The sequence below is a fragment of the Artibeus jamaicensis genome, unplaced genomic scaffold, assembly GCF_021234435.1.
Source record: "Artibeus jamaicensis isolate MK-2021 breed Jamaican fruit bat unplaced genomic scaffold, CSHL_Jam_final scaffold_847, whole genome shotgun sequence".
Lineage (NCBI taxonomy): Eukaryota > Metazoa > Chordata > Mammalia > Chiroptera > Phyllostomidae > Artibeus > Artibeus jamaicensis.
This window is the reverse complement of record NW_026522057.1, coordinates 2,313,618-2,331,447: the sequence shown is the minus strand read 5'-3', so window position 1 is coordinate 2,331,447 and position 17,830 is coordinate 2,313,618. Positions and strand designations below refer to the sequence as shown.

Below are 17,830 nucleotides of genomic sequence, written 5' to 3'. Positions count from 1 at the left end.
AGCATTTACAAAGTGCTCACTTTGCTGGCTTGCTTGGGCGTGTACCAAAGTCTTATTGTGCAGGGCTGTTTATGATGGGACTGCCACAGCAAGGTCGCAAACAGGACCAGGTGGATTCTAGAAACCTGTGTCCCTCTGCTTTGTCCACCTCGCCACTTCCCAGAGCAGGGCCTGGGAAGATGGATCTGTAGGGTTTGGCTTTCACCCCACTGGATGACAGTCTCACTTTTGGGGGGCCAAGAGCCATGGCTGAATCTAACAGGCTAATGTGCTGTGGCCCCTGGTCTCAGGACCCACTACTGGTTTCTGCCTTCCCTTTGTGTCTTGGGCCCTTGGGGCTGTTCACGCCTCTGGGGTACAGTGGCTAGAGGGTTGGCCACCCAATCAGACTCGCACAGATGCAGAGCCGAAGCTGTGTGTTGCCCTAATGCAGCAAACCCATATCTGGAGGCACCTTTTTCAGGTGCATTGGTGGGGCTGGGGTGAAGACCTTACTCTGAGTCTGCTGTCGCCCACACACAACTATTCCTCACCTTCTAATAAGCCCCTGTCATCTCTCCGGGTAGAGGCTGATGTCCTCCTGGGCCTTAGGAAATGGTTTAGGTGATTAGCCGGAGTTAGGGACTCACCTTCTACCCAGTGCCTCAGGCATACTACTGAGCATTAAATGAACTGGAAGAGCCTCTCAGAGCATCCTGGGTGGCCCTTCCTAACTGGTCGGAGTCTGTAGGCCTACGGGCAGGTCAGCCTCTTGGGTCCTGGGGTCCCAGCCTTGCAGTGTGAGAGGCACAGGTTTAGGCCAACCCTCTCGTGCCTTCCTAGAGCCCCAAGTCCCCAAACTACTACTATGCTCAGGATCTAAGGGGGAAAGGCAGGTCCCAGTTGCCACTTCCGTCTCCTCCTTCTCATGTCCCTTCTCACGCATTCACACACACCCTGCTGAAACCTGATCCATTTCGGATCAGCCAGGAGGCTGCCTGGCGTGCTGGGGCTCTCCACGGGGCTGGCGGGCTGGGGCCTGTCTGCTAGAGTCTGCCCCACCCTGCCCTGCTATCCCCTAGGCCAGGGCAAGCAGGTAGGGCACCCCCACTAGTCTGACCAGTCATTTTGTACCTCAGGGGCCCCCTCTGCCCTGGCCATACCTCCAAACTTGACCCTCGTCTGGTCAGAAGCCCCTGGATTCTATTCCAGGTGCAGCATGAGGCTCTGCCCAGGCCACCTGCAGATGAACACAAACACACACACCGCCTCTACCGTCACCCCACCCCATTTCCTGTTGTTTATGGCCCCTGGCTCAGCTTCCAATGCTCTGCAGGCACGGAGCCGCCTCCTGGGGGCTGAACAAAATGTGGTGGAAACACTAGAGGAAGAGCACAGTCTGCCTGGCGCGGTCCAAGACTGTCCAGAGGAAGAGGCGTTTGGACTTAAGGGATTTTCCAAGCAAATAGACAGCGGAGGGTGTTGTGTAACCTTGTACTTTTGATTTGGGGGCATTGATTTGTGTCAGATTACCAGCAGTTTATGGTGATTTGAGCTGTCGTGAATTAGGAGAAAGTTGTGTCCATTTGCACAGCGATGTTTTCATGAAACTATAAAGTGAAAAAATAGTCTGTGGAGCTGTCTAAAAAATAATACGGGAAAAGGAAAGTCAGTACAGATATATACCAAAAGGCTAACTGTTTGCTGTGTTATAGGATTATGGGTATTTTTTGTTGATTTTGTACACCTATTTGTATTTTTCTCCAAAATTAACATATAAGCAACATAAAAAATAAGGTTGTTTTTTAAGTAGATATTAGCATAGTGAATTTTCTAATCAGCTCAAAAAAGCAGGAAAGAGAGAGGAAAAGGGGAAAATATGTTGAGGCTGTTTCACTAGATATTAGGAGATTTCATTAGCACATGACATCCAATACATATTGGAAACAGATAAAATCCTGTCCAAGCCTGACTGAGAAACTTTGTAAAAGGTTTTTTTTAAAAAAAATATTTTATTTATTTATTTTTAGAGAGAGGGGACTGGAAGGAGAAGGAGTGGGAAAGAAACATCAATGTATGGTTGCCTCTCACGTGTCCCCTATTGGGGACCTGGCCTACAACCCAGGCATGTGCCCTGACTGGGAATCGAACCAGTGACCCTTTGCTTCACAGGCCCGTGCTCAATCCACGGAGCTACACCAGCCAGGGCAAACTTTGTAAAAGTTTTATAAGCTCAGCCCCAACAGAAGGAGAGACTCTTGCTGCCGGCTTTTCTGGGGACCTTGCTTCCTTCCCTGTTGCACGTGGACTGTGGACAGGAGTCTCAGTGCCTCGAGTGTAGCACCAAACGTATTAATTCACTTAGGTCCCATGTACCAGGTACAGGAAACGTGCGTGGCCCTTGGGCCCAGAAGGGAAGCGTGCTGACCGGGAAGTCCAAAGAGAAACTGCTGCGCAGGAGCGGCCTCGCCATGCCAGCAAGTGTGGCAGCTTCTTCTAGCAGCCAGTGGTGGGGAGGGCACAGGATTGACAGTTTGCTGCCTCTTTGAAGTTCACATCAAAACCTCTTATAACATTAGACCACCAAGTGATTACTGATAGAATGTCTCCTGGGTGTGGAGATTACACTGGTGTTAGCGGTGATGGGAATGAGAAATGTAGACTTGAGTTAGAGAACACTAGGGGGAAAGTTCCAGCTTCTGGGCTTAGAAGGCCTCTCTGTCTGGTCTTCAGTTTTCCAGTGGCTGATTCAGCTGAGTTAGAAATAAAGAGACAGAGCCACCCAAGGCCGAGGCCCTGGCACTTCCCTGCTTGGCATGAAGGCCCTAAGCAGACCCCACAGCAACTCGCTTCAGTGCGCAGCGGGTGGCCAGGTGCCGGCTGCCTTCCAGGGTGCTGGGCTCCATGTGAAGTCCTGCGTCCAAGCATCTCTGTAGCGCTTGGTTCCTCCTGTACCTGTTCACCCTCCCCCCACTCCCCTCTGCGTCCTGCGTGACTTTGTCCTGGCCTCCCCAGGCCTGCACCCTGCCCTGCTCACTCTTCGGCTTTCTCAGGAAAAGAGAAACTTGCCTTTTCCTTTCTCCTCGGCTCAGCATCACTTCACCCTTCCTTCTTTCTCTTCTCTTTCCCTACCCATCTCTCCTCTAGGCCAAGATTATCCCTTCTCCTAAACTCTGCACCAGTCCCTCAGCTCCCAAAGAGCTCTGCATTCTTTCTGTTCTTCTCTCTGCCAGGAGATGTTCTTAGGCTCCTGCATGTCTCTCTGAAGCCTCCCTCTGCCCTGCCTCCCAGCCTCCAGGTACTGCAGTTTTTCCCTTCTCTTCCAGACCTCTGTCTCCTGTGGCTCTGCACCTGCTTTGCCCCTCATCATCAATGCTCTGTCCTCCTCACCCTGGCCGGTCCACTCTCTCAGGATTCTCTCCCGAATTCTGGGTGCCTGCACTAGCTGTTTTGGGGTTATTTTTTTGCTCCACTGGACAGTGTCTCTCATCTCTGTGTTCCCGCGTTGCAGGAACAGTGGAGGCAGCAGGGACTATTTGATGGATGCGTGCCTGGATAACCTGCCAGAGTTTCCAGCTCGAAAATGTTGATCCTTGATTCACAGGTCTTGCCTCTCCACTCATGTATCTGGCCACATGAGGACCGGCTGGGCCTGCTCCTTTAAACTCAGGCTCTGCTGAACAAGGTCTATCCAACCCCACGCAGCAGCTACCCAGTGACAGGCTGGGGTAGGAAGGGTAGGCTGGAACATGGAAGGTGGCTTCCAGCACAGCCAATCGAGACAGCTGGACCAAAGTACTCCAGCACTCCAGCCAGTGCTCAGTACTGGAAGAGCCAGCCAGCACTCCCACCTATCGCATCTGGGGACCCTCAACAGCCCTGTTGTATTCCAGGTTCTCCAAGCCAGCACCCATGTTCCTGGACGACTCTTTCCGCAAGTGGGCTAGGATCCGCGAATTTGTGCCGCCTTTTGGGATCAAAGGTCAAGGTATGTTGGGAACCCTGACTCTCTCTACCTGTAACTTCCTGTCTTCTAGACTGTCTCCCTGTACGTCAGGACAGGGCTGTACCCTCAGGAGTGCCGTGCTGGGATCCACCCCTCCCCCACTCCCAGCAGTGCTTTATGTTCTCTTCCCCTTCCTGTCTTTTTTTCTCATTTCTTTAATGGAATATTCACTCAGAGCCCACCATCTTGTGGGGACTAGGTACACAACAGTAGAGTAGACCGTCACCGTCCCTGTCCCCCGAGTCTAGTGGAGACAGACATTTAGAGTGCAGGACAGTGAGCGATCTGATGTGGCTAGAACACAGTGCTGTGAGATCACAGGACAAAGGGAGCCAGAGATGTCAGTGCTGGAGGACTGAGTATGAAATCCTGAAGAAAGTAGAGGCCGTCGCCCACGAGTGCCTGTGACTCCTCCATCACCCCCTCCTGCTGTCCCTCACCTCCAGGCCTCTCCTTCCCTGTACAAAGCCAGCCTTCCCCCATACTTACGGAAGTGTCTGCTTCCGTTGCCTGAGGGACCTCACTCATGCAGGCGCATCCTACCTTACGACTTTCCTGTCCCTGATAGTTTAACAAGTTCTGTTTCTTTGTCAGGTGCCTGTTCTGTTTCGTGGCATGGTAAACTATGAGCTTTAGGGTCAGGCACAGAAGGGTCAGATCCCAGTACTATCTTTTTACTAGCTGTGACCTTGAACAAGTTACTTAACCTGTCTGTGCTTTAGTTTCTTCATCAGTTAAATGGAGGAAATTGTTAGATTGTAGTCAGAATTAAATAACTGTTAAAGGGGTACCATCATGTGACCAGGAGACCCCAGAGTACCTGACCCCTCTGCTCAGCCAGGCCACCTCTCCATGAAAAGGAGACAGTGGCCAGCAAAAAGACAGAAGGTTTGACCTCAAACCTCCAAGGGCAGATCTAGTAGATTGGGTTGAAGCACGTGAAGAACTCCTTTTTCCTCAGTGCAGACAGGCAAGCAGTCTACTCTTTTCTCCTAAATTCTCACTCAGCACTCTGATTCTACTAAGCTGCAAAGGCCAGGAAAGGCCAGTACAGAGCCAGTACATCAGCCAGCAAGAAGAGAACACCTGGAAGTTGATCCCCTTTCTGCTAAGGTTCCCCATCTAGAAAACAAAAACCCAATCTGTATCCTTTACCTTGGCCACTTAGTGGCAATATGCTTTTCCTCAGAGGCGAAATGGAAGGTGAGAAAAAGGAGGGTGCCTACGGTCTTCCCTGAAGCCCACCATAAAGGATATCTGAAGACACTTAGGGTAGAACACTCCTTAAAGATTGGTTTCCTTACCTATTCTCATTCAGCTTCTGGAAAGATTAGCTGTCTGCTGTCTCTCCTTTCTCACCATTTACTCCTGACGAATGGCTTGTCCTCGGCCACCCCAGGGAAGTGGCAGTGTCCCCGTGAGATGCAGAGGATACTTCCCAGTCCTTGCCTTGACCTTGCAGATACATCTGACACTGTTACTCATCCCATCTTTTAAAAAATTACGAGGCTATTTTTAATTTGGGGGCATTCTTTTTTAACATGAAATATTTTAGACATATAAAAAAAGTATAAAAACTAGTTTAATGAGCATCTATTTACTCTCTACTCAGCCTAAGAAATAAAATGTGAGATAGAATTAAAGCTCTGTGTGGCCCTTCCTACTCCTTTCCCCTCCTTCCCCAGGAGACCTTTATCTTGGTTTTGGAGCCACCATTCCAATGCCAGTTTATGTTTCTACCACATATGTATATATTTATTAAATATATGGCATTTTTACATATATCTAAACTTTGCAAATAGTAATATCTGTGTGTCTTTCAAATTGATATTTTTGCTTTGATTTTCAGATTTATCAGTCCTGATACATGTAGCTCTAGGTCATCAATTTTTTTTCTATTGCTCTGTAGTAGTCAACATAGCACATCTAATCTGTTTTCTTTTGTGGACATCTACATTGCCTCCAGTGTTTTGCTATTACAGGCGGTTCTGCAGTAAGCATTCCTGTGCAAGTCCTCCTCAAACAAATGCGTGAGAGTTTGATGCTGCCCACCGAGGAGTGGGCTCGTCTGTGTCTTTACTTGCTAAAATAAGATGCTCTCCACTGTGGTTGTACTGATTTACTTACTTTATATGTAAATCTTTATATACATTTTGTGTTTATCTTTCTAACAACTCCACAGAGTAGAAATTACGATTTTCATTTGAAAGATAAGGAAACTTAAAACACTAAGAAAATAAGTGATTGATCCAAGGTCTTAAGAAGCAAAGCCAGGATTTAACTCTAAAACCAATATTATCATACATTATATTATAATCTTCTCATTATACCAGAATTTGAAAGGAGAGCAGTTGTTGCAGAAGCCAGAGAGGGGCCAAGGAGAATGCAGTCCAACTAGTGGGCACGGGATCTGAGAGCACAGAGGTCAGGGGCCCCTGGTGAGGGCGGCCTCAGGGGAGTACATGTAGGCAAATGCCAGGCTGTAGGCTTGCAGAGGTAAGGAGGTAGGCACAGCCTGGCAAAAGCAGGATTAGAGATAGGCAGTATTCAAAGGAGGAGGTGAGGGAAAGACTATCAGAAGTGAGGCAGAGTGGCCTGGCTGGGGGAGCTGGTTGGGACCACTCTGGTCTTCATCACTGCTTGTCTCCTCATTGGCTCCCTGGTGTCTGCTCAGCAGGGGCACAGAGATGTGCACGATGTGGTCTCTGTCTCCGAGCAGGTGCTCCCATTCTGGCCAAGCCCCAGGCCTGACTGCAGGGCCCCCAAAGCCAAACGAGACTACCAAGGACTGGCTGGGGAGCTGGCTCCAGGCAGAGCTAAGTGTACCTGCCTGTTCTGCCCCCATCTCCTTTTTCAGGGAGAAGGTTAAGCCAGCAGCCTGGCTGGCCTTATGCCCAGAGCTCCCTCTCCCCACTTCCACCCAGGCCCCAGGAACATATGCCTTCACACTGGCTCACTGGGAAACATTTCTAAGAACTTGAGTGACCTTCTAACAGTAACCTCCCTCCTCTATCCACAGACAATCTGATCAAAGCCATCTTGTCAGTCACCAAAGAGTACCGCCTGACACCTGCCTTGGACAGGTAGGCTCCTTGCTGCCCAGCCTCCTGCCTCTCTGCTGCCTGGCACAGGGAGAGGCGTTGAGGCCCACCTGACCTTTCCTGGACACCAGGAAATTCTTCACCATGTCCACACGCGCACACAGTGCACACGCTGTGGTGGGCGAGCAGAGAAGTGGGGCATCTAGCTGGGCTTGCACCCATGGGCTTTAAGCTCTTGGCAAGACCTCTCAGCCCTCAGACAGCAGAGGTCTCGGGGTAAGAACTGAAGACACCGGGCTGGGACATGCCCACCATTGGGATGGAGGAGCTAGATGGCAGGGGCAGCTGAAGGGGCCGTGGCTTACATCCAGGAGGCACTGGTGCCTCTGAAGCCGACCGACACTGGATGGAAGAAACCCCAGGATCAGGGGCAGGAGAGCAAAATGAGTAGGGTTCCCTGATGGCTGTTGGGAGCATGGAGGCTTCCTAGTTGAGTGCGATCCCAGCCCTAAGTCCTGGCGCCTCCAGCCCATTTCTCTGTTCTTGCTTTTCTGGCACAGCCCTCAAGTTCAGCCCTCTTTTCCCTCTCCCCCAAAACCTGCCTCAACCCCACTAACTCTTGAGGAATCTTTTACCCAGAGCACCATCTTACCAGAGCCTCCTTTGTCACCTCCACGGAGCGAGTGTCTGAGCCCTTTCCTCTCCCATGTTTTCCTGGGGAGGTGTTAGGGAGTGGGGGATCTGAGAGTTCCAAGTGACCCGGCTCCCCACAGTGGGGTGCTGGCCTGTCCTTGGAAATGCTGCCAGAAGCCAGTCAGTCTTCTTCCTCTATCCCAGCCTGTGCCTGGTCAAGGGCATGGGGTCAAGGGCCAAAGGGGTAGAGGACGAGGATACCGGGTAGACAGCTCTCCAGAGGTCTCTGCCTCTCTCCCCTCAGCCTCAGCTGCCGCCGCTGCATCATCGTGGGCAACGGAGGTGTCCTTGCCAACAAGTCACTGGGGTCACGAATTGATGATTATGACATTGTGGTCAGGTGAGCTCCTCAAAGCAGTGCCTCAGGCAGCTGCATGTCCTGGCCCAAACCCTGGTCCTTAAGCCCAGAGAGAGCTGTCTGATGATCTGTCCATTTGGGCTGGAGGTCAGCAGAGGTCTCAAGAAGAACCCTGGGTTGGAAGGTTTTAGAATGGAAAGCTAGATGGCTCCAGGTGACCTGGGCTCCTTACTCTCTCTGCCTGGGGTATTCTGGGCTCAGAGTGCTTCCCCAAACATAGACCCACAGACCACATGCAGTGAGCCCAAGGCAGGCTCTGACTGGGCCTGCTTTCTGTAGACTGAACTCAGCACCAGTGAAAGGCTTTGAGAAGGACGTGGGCAGCAAAACTACACTGCGCATCACCTACCCAGAGGGCGCCATGCAGCGGCCTGAGCAGTATGAACGCGATTCTCTCTTCGTCCTCGCTGGCTTCAAGTGGCAGGACTTCAAGTGGTTGAAGTACATCGTCTACAAGGAGAGAGTGGTGAGCTCCCTGTGCACCAATTCCTTCCCGTTCTGCCCTGGCCTTGTCCAGCTTCCAGGTCAGCCCCTTCCGTGAACCCAGCAAAGAACAGAGCAGAACCTTTCAAAAGAAGCATTATTGATCCAAAGTTGAAAGACACCCAAACTCAACTGAGGGACAGAGAGGCCAGATCTCAAGAGCGACTGGCCCAGGTTTCTGGAGCTGATATGCTTAGTATCTGCCACCTGCCTCAGATATCAAGGTGCGGAGAGCTCTCCAGCGGCTACGTGGTCCTTCCTCAGCCTTGTGTGGCCATGCCCCAACCCGGACCCCAAGTCCCTCCCCAACAGCCCCCATGGGCCCTTCTCTGGCTTTAGATCCCCTGGTGAGAAACGCTCTCATGTGGCTAGCCCTAGCATTACTCCAGATTTTCACACTCTCCTAACCTGACCTTGTAGTTGCCTCCTCAACCCCTCGTACCTCTGTGAGGTCTCTCTGACTCTGGTTGTATGGGTCAACCTCATGCTAAAGGCAGAAGGCCTTATTTGGACCTTGGGGCCATTCTGCAGGGACTGTAGACCCCTCAACTTGATGGGCCCACTCCCCAAGCTCATGGGTAAGTCCTGGCCTCGCTCTACTTTCTGCATTTCCCACTGACCTGCAGTTGGGTCCCCAACTTGCCATTGAGTCATCCCACTCTGGAAACAACCAGATTCTGTCTTCATTGTTCTAGACAGGCAAGGGCCGGGCCTGTTTCTTTAGGGAGTGCATGTGGCCAAGTAGGCTCAGGCCGCTCCTTAGCGGACCACACGCTGAGCCCTTTCCTGAGACCTCTGTATCTCAGCTCTGGGCCCGTAGGGACGCCTGCCAACTTGTCCAGGCCCAATCCTCCCTCCCCTCAACCAGCTGTCACCAGCCACCCCAGGGGAGGGGCACTGCAGAGTTCACGCCATTCATCTTCCAGTACCCATGCCTCCTACCAGAGGAGAATGGTGACAGACAGCCCTCCGCCCACACTAAGAAGCTAGTTTTTATGGACATTTAGAGAAGAATTGAGGGATGGGAACAGCTTAACCTGCCTGTGGAGGTCTCAGTGCAATTTGGTTGAACTCCACAGCCCTTTCCCAAGCAAGGCCAAATGCAGGCAGTGTCAGGTAGGTGGTAAGCGAGAGTGAAGACAGAAAGTCAGGAATTCAGGGAGGTGGGACAGTAGGGAAGGGGAGCCCACCTCAGAACCAGGCTGAACAAGGTGGCCAGGCTCCACTGGGTCCAGCCTGGCTCACCAAAGGGGAGGAAGTTTTTGGCTTCATCCAGCCCCAGCTGCAGGTGGGCCCCCCCGCTGCCCACGGAAACCAGGCAGAGAGTGCGACTGAGGGAGCACTTCTGTTTTTAGAACACTAGAGCCCGAGGCACTGGTGTCCTCAGAGCCCTTTGCTTTGCTTTGCTTTGAAGGCAGTAGAACTGGGATCACAGGTAGGCACTTTTAAGGGAGAAATGGGAACAAATTGGGTCCACTTTGGAGAACCCCAGGGACCCTGGAGGCGGCTTTGCCACCCTGGCCTCCTTCCCTCTGCCCACCTGTCACAGGCGCTCCCAGAGGGCAGGACCCAGTCCTGTCTGCCTTTTTTACCCTCCTGTTGCCCAGCCACCATAAATGATCAGAGCTGGCCCACACACCAGGCCCTGCTTCCCCCGAGGTAGGACAGGCAGCCCCAGTCAGGAGGCAGGCAGGGTGGGCCAGGGCCAGCTGGGGGGCTTGTCATGTATTCCTTCTAAGAATGTCAAGGTCAGTTAACTCAGGGCTCTTACTATCCATCCAAGGGAGCAAGGAAAGAAAGGAGAAAAGGAAGGGAGTCAACTAGAGTCAGAAAACTCGCACTGTGCTCCGGCCACTCCGGGAGCAGACAGCAGGGCCTCACTTTCCCCAGGAAGACTGAGGAGCTCGCCGCGTGGCCTGGCCTTGGCGGCAGGCTGATTGAAGGTACTAGAGCAGTTGGGGTGAGGAAGTATGGGCTGTGCTCAGGCCCATGCTCAGCTGTGCCGATGCTTCTGTCCTGTCCTATCCAGGCCATGCCCAGGAGTTGAGGACCAGACTCGTGTTGATCCCTGCCTTCCGCGGGGTTGGTGGGGTGAGTGGGGAGGAGAGAGGACACAGGGAGGAGTCTTCCGAAGTTCTGTGAGCCTTCCCTGGCTCTAATGTCAAAGATAATTTGGGTCTTTAGAATGAGCTGCCAGAGAGAAGGCAATGATGCCCATGGCCTCACCAGTTTGGCACTGGAGGGGGTCTGTCCAGACCCTCTGGCTACCCAGGAAGCTTCTTCTGAGTAGCCGTCTCCACCCAAGCCCAGGGCTAATGCCTTCAAAGGACCCCTCTGCTCTACTTCACTTCTCTGGCTCTGAGACCCAGGCAAACGTGGGACAGGCAGCTTCTCCAGGCCCCTCCCATCTGGTGCCCAGCTGCAGGCTTGACCTGCTCCTGCAGTGATGTTTCTAACCATGCAGCCGCTGGAGAGCTCTCCACACCTGTCTGCAGCCTCACCTGTAAAATTCTGGCAGGATGCAGATCTATGTTCAGGAGCCAAGGCCTAGCTGGGCAGGGCAGAAACAGGTGTTCGGCGTCAGTCAGTCATGGCTGCTGCCTGCTGCTTGCTATGTGAGCAGTTGCTCATTGAGTGTAATTTCCTGGTACCCAGGAGTCCTGACCGGATGTGGAAAGATGTGGGAAAGGAAGACCAAACTCCAAAACAGCCTATGTTAGGCCTGGCTGTATTATTCACCCACACCAGACCCTCCTCATTAGCTGTTTGTGGGCATTTGGTTCCCTGATTCACTCAACAGTAGCACCAGTAACTCCGAATAAGTTACCAAAAGGCCTTTTATCTCCCAGATCCCAGGAGCCCTGACTAAGCCAGCGAGCAGGTCACGTGCATTTGGAACAGGTCAGAAGAGCACCAGTGGGCTGCTGAGTGGGGAAGCCGGGTGTGGAGGGAGGGTGGAACCCGGGACGTGAAGGTGTAGGTGTATGTAAGACCGTGGTGAGGGGGGCAGCCTCCAGCTCCTGTAAACCCTCGGCGCCCCTGTGAAATACACACCTGGCTCCGTCTTCCCACCCACTCGCTCATCTGCCAGGCGTCACCGAGTCTATGCTGGCACTGTGCCACTCCCCAGGAATACAGAGATGAATTCAACACGGTCTTGGACCCATAGTTGCTCACAGTCTAATGGGAGACACAGTCCTGAAACTAGAGTTGTAATGCAGTGTGGTGGGTGCTGTGGCCTGAGTGGCCTCCTCCTGATGTTTGGTCAAGGCCAGAGGCTCCCATCTGCTGTCCCAGGGCCCAGACAGGACAGGACACGTGAGCAGCAGAGCAGCCATGCATTTCCCACCTCCCTCCCCGAGATACCTGGTAACCCAGGGCTTCAGAGGTCCCAAAGAGCTGCTGCTCTCCCAGTCCCCTTGGCTGCCTGCTCTTCCTTTTCCCTCCTCATCCTCACTCCTGAGACTGGAAAACTGGCCTCACTGCTGAGGGACTTCTGACTGGTGATCAATTCAGTGAGGCTTGGAGGCCTGGGCCAGGTTGGTATGGGAGTGATTCCAGCCCAGCATGGAAAAGGGAGTGGGCAAGGGTTTCGGCTTGACCTGTGCACAGTCTTAACACATGCCTGACCTTCCAGCTATAGTTCATTCCTTGGGGAAGGAGGGAGGGATTTAGGAAGCTGGTCAGGGCCCCACATTCACGCATAGGGAAACTAGGCCTCAATTTGGAAGAGACAGCATGGTTAAAGAGGAAAAGGCAGTAGACTTAGGTTGAAATGTGGACACTGTCATTCAGCCTGGTTACCTCAGGCAAATTACCTAGGCCCCTCACCTGTGAAAAAGGAGCGGCACTGCCATCTGTCATTATTTGTACTGGCCAAAAATCAACCCGATGAAATTTACAAGTGCCTGTCATAGCGCTTGACACTTAGTAAGTGCTCTCCATGTCCAGTATCGAAGGTATTCGTTCTTTTATTACTGTTGGTGGTATTGGCTGCTTGAAAAGTCCAGCTACACCAGGGAGTGAAGCGTTTGTCTGTCTGGGCTGTAGGCCCTGACCCGGGCGTTGACCTGGAAGCGGAGTTGGAGAGCAGGCCTAGAGGACAGAGAAACCCAGCGCCTCCTGGGAAGGGCACGACAGGTGTGCTGACTGTCTGGGAAACCCGGGGGCGCAGGGCCGCCGGTCCCTGGAGAGGGGGCTCTGTTGAACCAGGCCTGAGACGGGGATCAGATTTCATCTGCACCTAAACGTGTTCTGTCCCAAGCCTGAGGGGGATGCAGAGGGATGCTTGGGATGGGTTCTGCCCAGAGGGGCTCAGTGTTCATACCACCCACCTTAGGGGAGACTCAGTGCAGGGCCCCTGGACCGGTGGCGAGGCTGGGGCACGCCGGGGCCTCTGCTGCTTGATGAGCTTCCTGCTGAGCTGCAGTCCCTGGTCCCTCCCCACCACAGTCCCCTTCCGAAACCTCCGAGATGACCCCTCCTGGGACACCGTCCCCTTTGCAGCCATCTCTGTAAGGTGCCTCTCACCCCCTCTAATTCCCCATTACCACATCCCAACCTTTGCTCCCCTGCCTCGGGTCAGAAGTGCCCAGGAACTGGGGCTCATGTCACCACCACCCTCGGTTCCTCCTCATCATTCTCATCTGTGACCTCCTGGTTACTGTCTCATAATCGTTACCGGGAGTCTCTTCTGCCCCCTCCTGTTCCTCTTCGGGCCTGTCTCCCTCCTCCTCTGGTTCATATCCTGTCGTCTCCCTCCTCCTCCTTCCAGCATCCTCATCGTAGCTGGCATTTAGTAAGCTCCTCAGTTTACTAGCCTTTGAATTCCTTCTTCTAGTTTTCATAATGACCCTGCCAGACGGGTATTGTTATTACCCCATTTGGGGGATTAGGAAACTGAGACACAGAGAGTTACATGCTCAAGAGCACGTACCTCTCAGTTAAGTGGTAGAGCCAAATTCAGACTCAGCTCTGATGGTCCCAGGGATTTTCCTAAGAAATAAATCTGACCTCAGCACCCCTTGCTTAGAGTCCTCCCTTGATTGGCTCCTACCTGCCAATGACAGTGGGAGAAGCTACCATCTACTGAGCTCTTCCACATGCCCGACCAGGGGCTGTTGACCTACATGCGTCATCAGCCAGCCAATCTCAACGACCCCAGGGGGCCAGTGCCTTGAGGAAATGCAGAGCAGCCTTTGGGGCCCCGGGTGCCCCACTCTAACCATCATACTGTAACACCTCCCATTTATTTTTTTAATGTTTTATTTATTTATTTTTAGAGAGAGGGGACGGGAAGGAGAAAGAGCGGGAGAGAAACATCAATGTGTGGTTGCCTCCCATGTGTCCCCCACCGGGGACCTGGCCTGCAACCCAGGCATGTGCCCTGACTGGGAATTGAACTGGCAACCCTTTGCTTTGCAGGCCCGTGCTCAATCCACTGGGCTACAGCAGCCAGGGCCCGTTTATTCTTAATACATTCATTTGGCAAATCCAAGTCAACCACCAAAATCATATGGAGCCCTAGGCTTCAAATACTGCCTTTCTCACTTGACTGCTTCCTCTTCCCATGACTTCACATCCAGCCATCCCAGTACCGGGGAGTCACTCAGGGAGCCAGAGGGGAAGCTGAGTTGGCAGCGCTGGTTGCTTCTCCCCACTCCTCTGTCCTTTCCCTGGTCCTTGTTCTTCTCAGAACCTGCTCTCGCTCGCTCTCCAGTTCATCTCTCCATCCCTGGAGAGATGAGCTGGCATTGTACATCCAGCTCCAGAGGAAAATTAAAGGTCACCCCCACTCCAGTTCAGTTGTCTCCTCCTGTGCTCTGGTTGCCATCTCCTCCCACCTCTCAGGACCCGTCTTACTCTGTTCACTCTTGTTGCCTCTTCACTGTGTCCTCTTCTCATCTCTCTAAATCTGTTCAGGTGTCTCTCGCCTTAAAGGTAAAAGCCCTCTCTTTATCTTGTGTCCACCCCCTCTCCTTCCCTTCTCTGTTGGGTTTCTAAAGGGGCACCACCTGTCCATGATGCATTGCTGTGTTTTTTCCATTTGTTTCTCAGCTCTCTCCAGCCTGGCTTCCAAACCTCTCCAGCAGCAGTGACTTTGGATTCTAACTCCAGTGGGCTCAACCTCTGCCTGCCTTTAAAGGGACAACCTGCCAACAAATACTCAGTGAGCATTCACTGTGTGCCCAGCACCGTACTAAATTCTAGGGGTAGTTCTTGATTCTTAAAAGCTCATGGCCAAACTCCTGGAAGCTCAATTCATCTGATTGCTCTGTAACAGGCATTGTTACACCTGAGGATTTACTTACCCATTACCTGTTACAAGCCCGTGGAAGGCAGAAACTGCCCTGTTTATCTCTGTAAGTGCATCACCTCCAGCAGTGTTTAAAACATAGTTAGCTCTCATTAATGAATAAATAAATTTGGAAACCGAGGCCCAGAGGGCGGCAGTAACTTCTGGCCAAGCCGGGAGTGCCACCCAAAGCTCTGCCTCTCTGTGAGCCCTCTCTTCTCTTTCATTGTCCTGGGAGATGACGCTTTTGGATTCAGACCCCTGCGTCCTCTCGCTCTCCGCTTGCCTCTCCCAGGTACCCTTTCCTCCGAGCCCTGTTTGATCCTCTTCCCGAGGTTCCAAGGTCATGGTCCTTGGTAAAGAAATGAAAACTTAACAGTCCCTGGCGCTCTGCCTCTTTTGCTTGTGTCGGCATCACCAGGCTGACGACTCCTTCTGTTCGTCGCATGTCCCAAATGCAGCTTTCAGTGGGGATTCTGACGCCCTCCTCATAGCATACCGCAAGATAAATTTCCAAATGGACTAAAAAGTAAAACATAAAAACACAACCAAAGGAAATTTTGAAGAAAGCAGAATAGAAATTGAGTCCCTGGAGGGAAAAGAACTTACAAAGGACAGCAGTGCTTGGGAAATCAGATGTGATCATGTATAAAAATTTAACAACCCGACAAAGACTGAGTACCACGAGATGCTTAAAGTGTATTCAGGACACATGACAGATGAGTGGCTCTTATCAAGATAGTTGACAAAAAAACCATTATGACCCCAGCAGATAACAGGCCGGGGACTGAGCAGGTCACACAGAGGGAGTAAAACTAGTGAACAACAGAAGTCAGTTTAACTTTCCGAGCAGCCGGAGAAATTCGTGTGAAGGCAGCAGGGCGCCGTTTACTGCCCACCACATCTTTAAAGACTGTTTAAATTGGGACACGTAACTTTGGCAAGAGCGCAGTGACAGGTGCTCCCAAAAGCTACTGGTCAGAGTGTGACTGGGGACAAGCTTTCTGGGAAGGAAGTCACACTTGGCACTAGGAGCCGTCACCCAGAGGAAGGAAAAGTCCGCACACAAAGATGTTTCCTATAGTGTCATTTGTAGTGGCCGAACCTAAATACAGCCGGAGGAGTCTGTTGTGCACAGTGTGTTCAGCCACTCGCCGGACTGTGCAGCGGCAGTCCAGCGACCCCTCGGAGGGTGGGGCCCCTGGACCGGCCCCCATAGCTGCTCTCGGGGAAGCAGCACTGGGCTCAGTGTCGGGAGCAGGAACCAGCTTCTTCCTCTGCCTCAGCCCGCACCTTCGTGTAAAAGCCTCTTGGAGCGGGACGGAGCTCGTCTGCAGGTGAGGATCGCCTCCCGAGACGTGAGCCTCAGCAAGGCCAGTGTCGCCTGCCCACTGGGCAGGACACCCAGCCACAGGGCCTGGGACCGAGCACGTAAACGAGATTGGCAGGGTCTGGCAAGGGCAGCACGTGCCACCCTGCCCGAGGAGGCACAGCCACCCCATTTCATGGGCTCTAGGACACTTATGTAAGCACTGAACCCAACAAGCTGCTTGCCTGAGCTTCTTATAGTTGTTGGCCAGATGAAGATAAAGTTTCAGGCACGGAAACAGCATTGGCAATAAGTGTGTATATTTTGTGAATTTAAAAAAGTTGAGTGTATCTCGTGTGTGGCGTGACTGCAGGACTGTCCTTAGACCGTGGAGTGAAGAGGAATACGCAGGATCTAAAGGGAAGTGCCCACCCCAGGCCCATCCTTCCTTGCCAGACCATTACTAAGTACTAGAGACCTCAGAAATTCTTACCCTCACAGTCAGTGCCAAGTTCACTTCCATCCTCCAGGGCAGAACACACCTCCCTGTGCATATCCCTCAGTCCAAGGAAGGTTATGAGCAGAACTTGGATGTGCAGGCAGGAAGGGGGCAGGACCTACCTCTCCCTACGCCAGGACAGTCCAGCACAGATCCCCAGGAGTCGGAGTTCCAAAGTCAAACCCAGCCTTCCGGGTCATTTTTTAAGGGAGGATAGAATGTATTTTATGTAGTAGTTTGATTCCTTGATTTGTAACTTACAGATTATTTGGAACCTAAAATTCAGACGTGTGTGGTACATGGACTTCCGTTTGTCATTCTGTCCCTGGCCCCACAGATGTTAGGGATGAGGTCACATGGATGTGGGGACAAGGGCTGGAGGTGAGGCTGGGCAGGCAGGGTGCAGATGGTGAGGGGTCTTAGAAATCAAAGGCACATCTGGGAGCTCAGACTTTGTCCTAAGGACTACTGACGAGCAGGAATGGATGAGCTGACTGTGCCAGACATACTGTGCGCATGACTTCTAACCGCCGTAGCACAGGTACACTACAGGGTACCTGCCAGTCTTACGTCCGCATTTTATAGATGAGGAAAGTGAGACTTAACGAACTTCCTAGGCACACGGAGTTAGCAGATACAGTGCCAGGATTCAGAAACAGAATTACTGGGGCAGCCTAGCCTGCAAGCCGCGGTGGGCTGACCGCACAATGGTGGGGGAAGATGCCCTGGTGGGACAGGTCTACGCAGAAGCCGCAGACTGAGCGTTTGCTCGGTTCCTGGGGACGAGGGAGCAGGAAAGGTCAGAGAGGATCAAGGACTCCGGTCCGAGTTGTCGGGGGAAAGTGGGGGCTAGATCGCTTGTGGGAAATAGGTTGGTTAAGAAAACAAACCTACTGGGCCTTGGCTTCTTTAGGAGGAGACTAGATAAGATATTCTTAAAGGTCTCTGTTTGTATGACTGTAACCCATGTTTTAAGGGTTGTTCATTGTCTAAAATATTACCGAACATAACTGTACAAAAGTACGTGACAGGCCCTTGTGTGTTGATTGCTTGACCCAGGTTAATCCTGAGCTTTGAAACATTTACGTCTGTAAGCAGTCTTCTTTTTGAGCTCTTCATTTTGCTTAGAGTTCTCTTAGTACATCACCTGGCTGTTCCTCCCAGTTT

At 52.3% G+C, this 17,830-nt stretch overlaps 1 protein-coding gene across 8 annotated transcripts in view; it reads left to right on the top strand.

The window, feature by feature from the left end:
• The window catches only part of ST3GAL3 (ST3 beta-galactoside alpha-2,3-sialyltransferase 3), a 193,999-nt gene that overhangs the window by 163,696 nt on the left and 12,473 nt on the right, over nucleotides 1-17,830 (top strand). For 7 of the 8 annotated variants that reach the window (XM_037149565.2, XM_037149562.2, XM_037149563.2 and 4 more), the window contains 4 exons: nucleotides 3,873-3,967; nucleotides 7,005-7,068; nucleotides 7,964-8,059; nucleotides 8,357-8,543. In XM_037149565.2, coding sequence (XP_037005460.1) covers nucleotides 3,873-3,967; nucleotides 7,005-7,068; nucleotides 7,964-8,059; nucleotides 8,357-8,543 — 442 coding nt within the window. The remainder of the gene's footprint in view (nucleotides 1-3,872; nucleotides 3,968-7,004; nucleotides 7,069-7,963; nucleotides 8,060-8,356; nucleotides 8,544-17,830) is intronic. The other variant, XM_037149564.2, reaches the window with a different exon arrangement.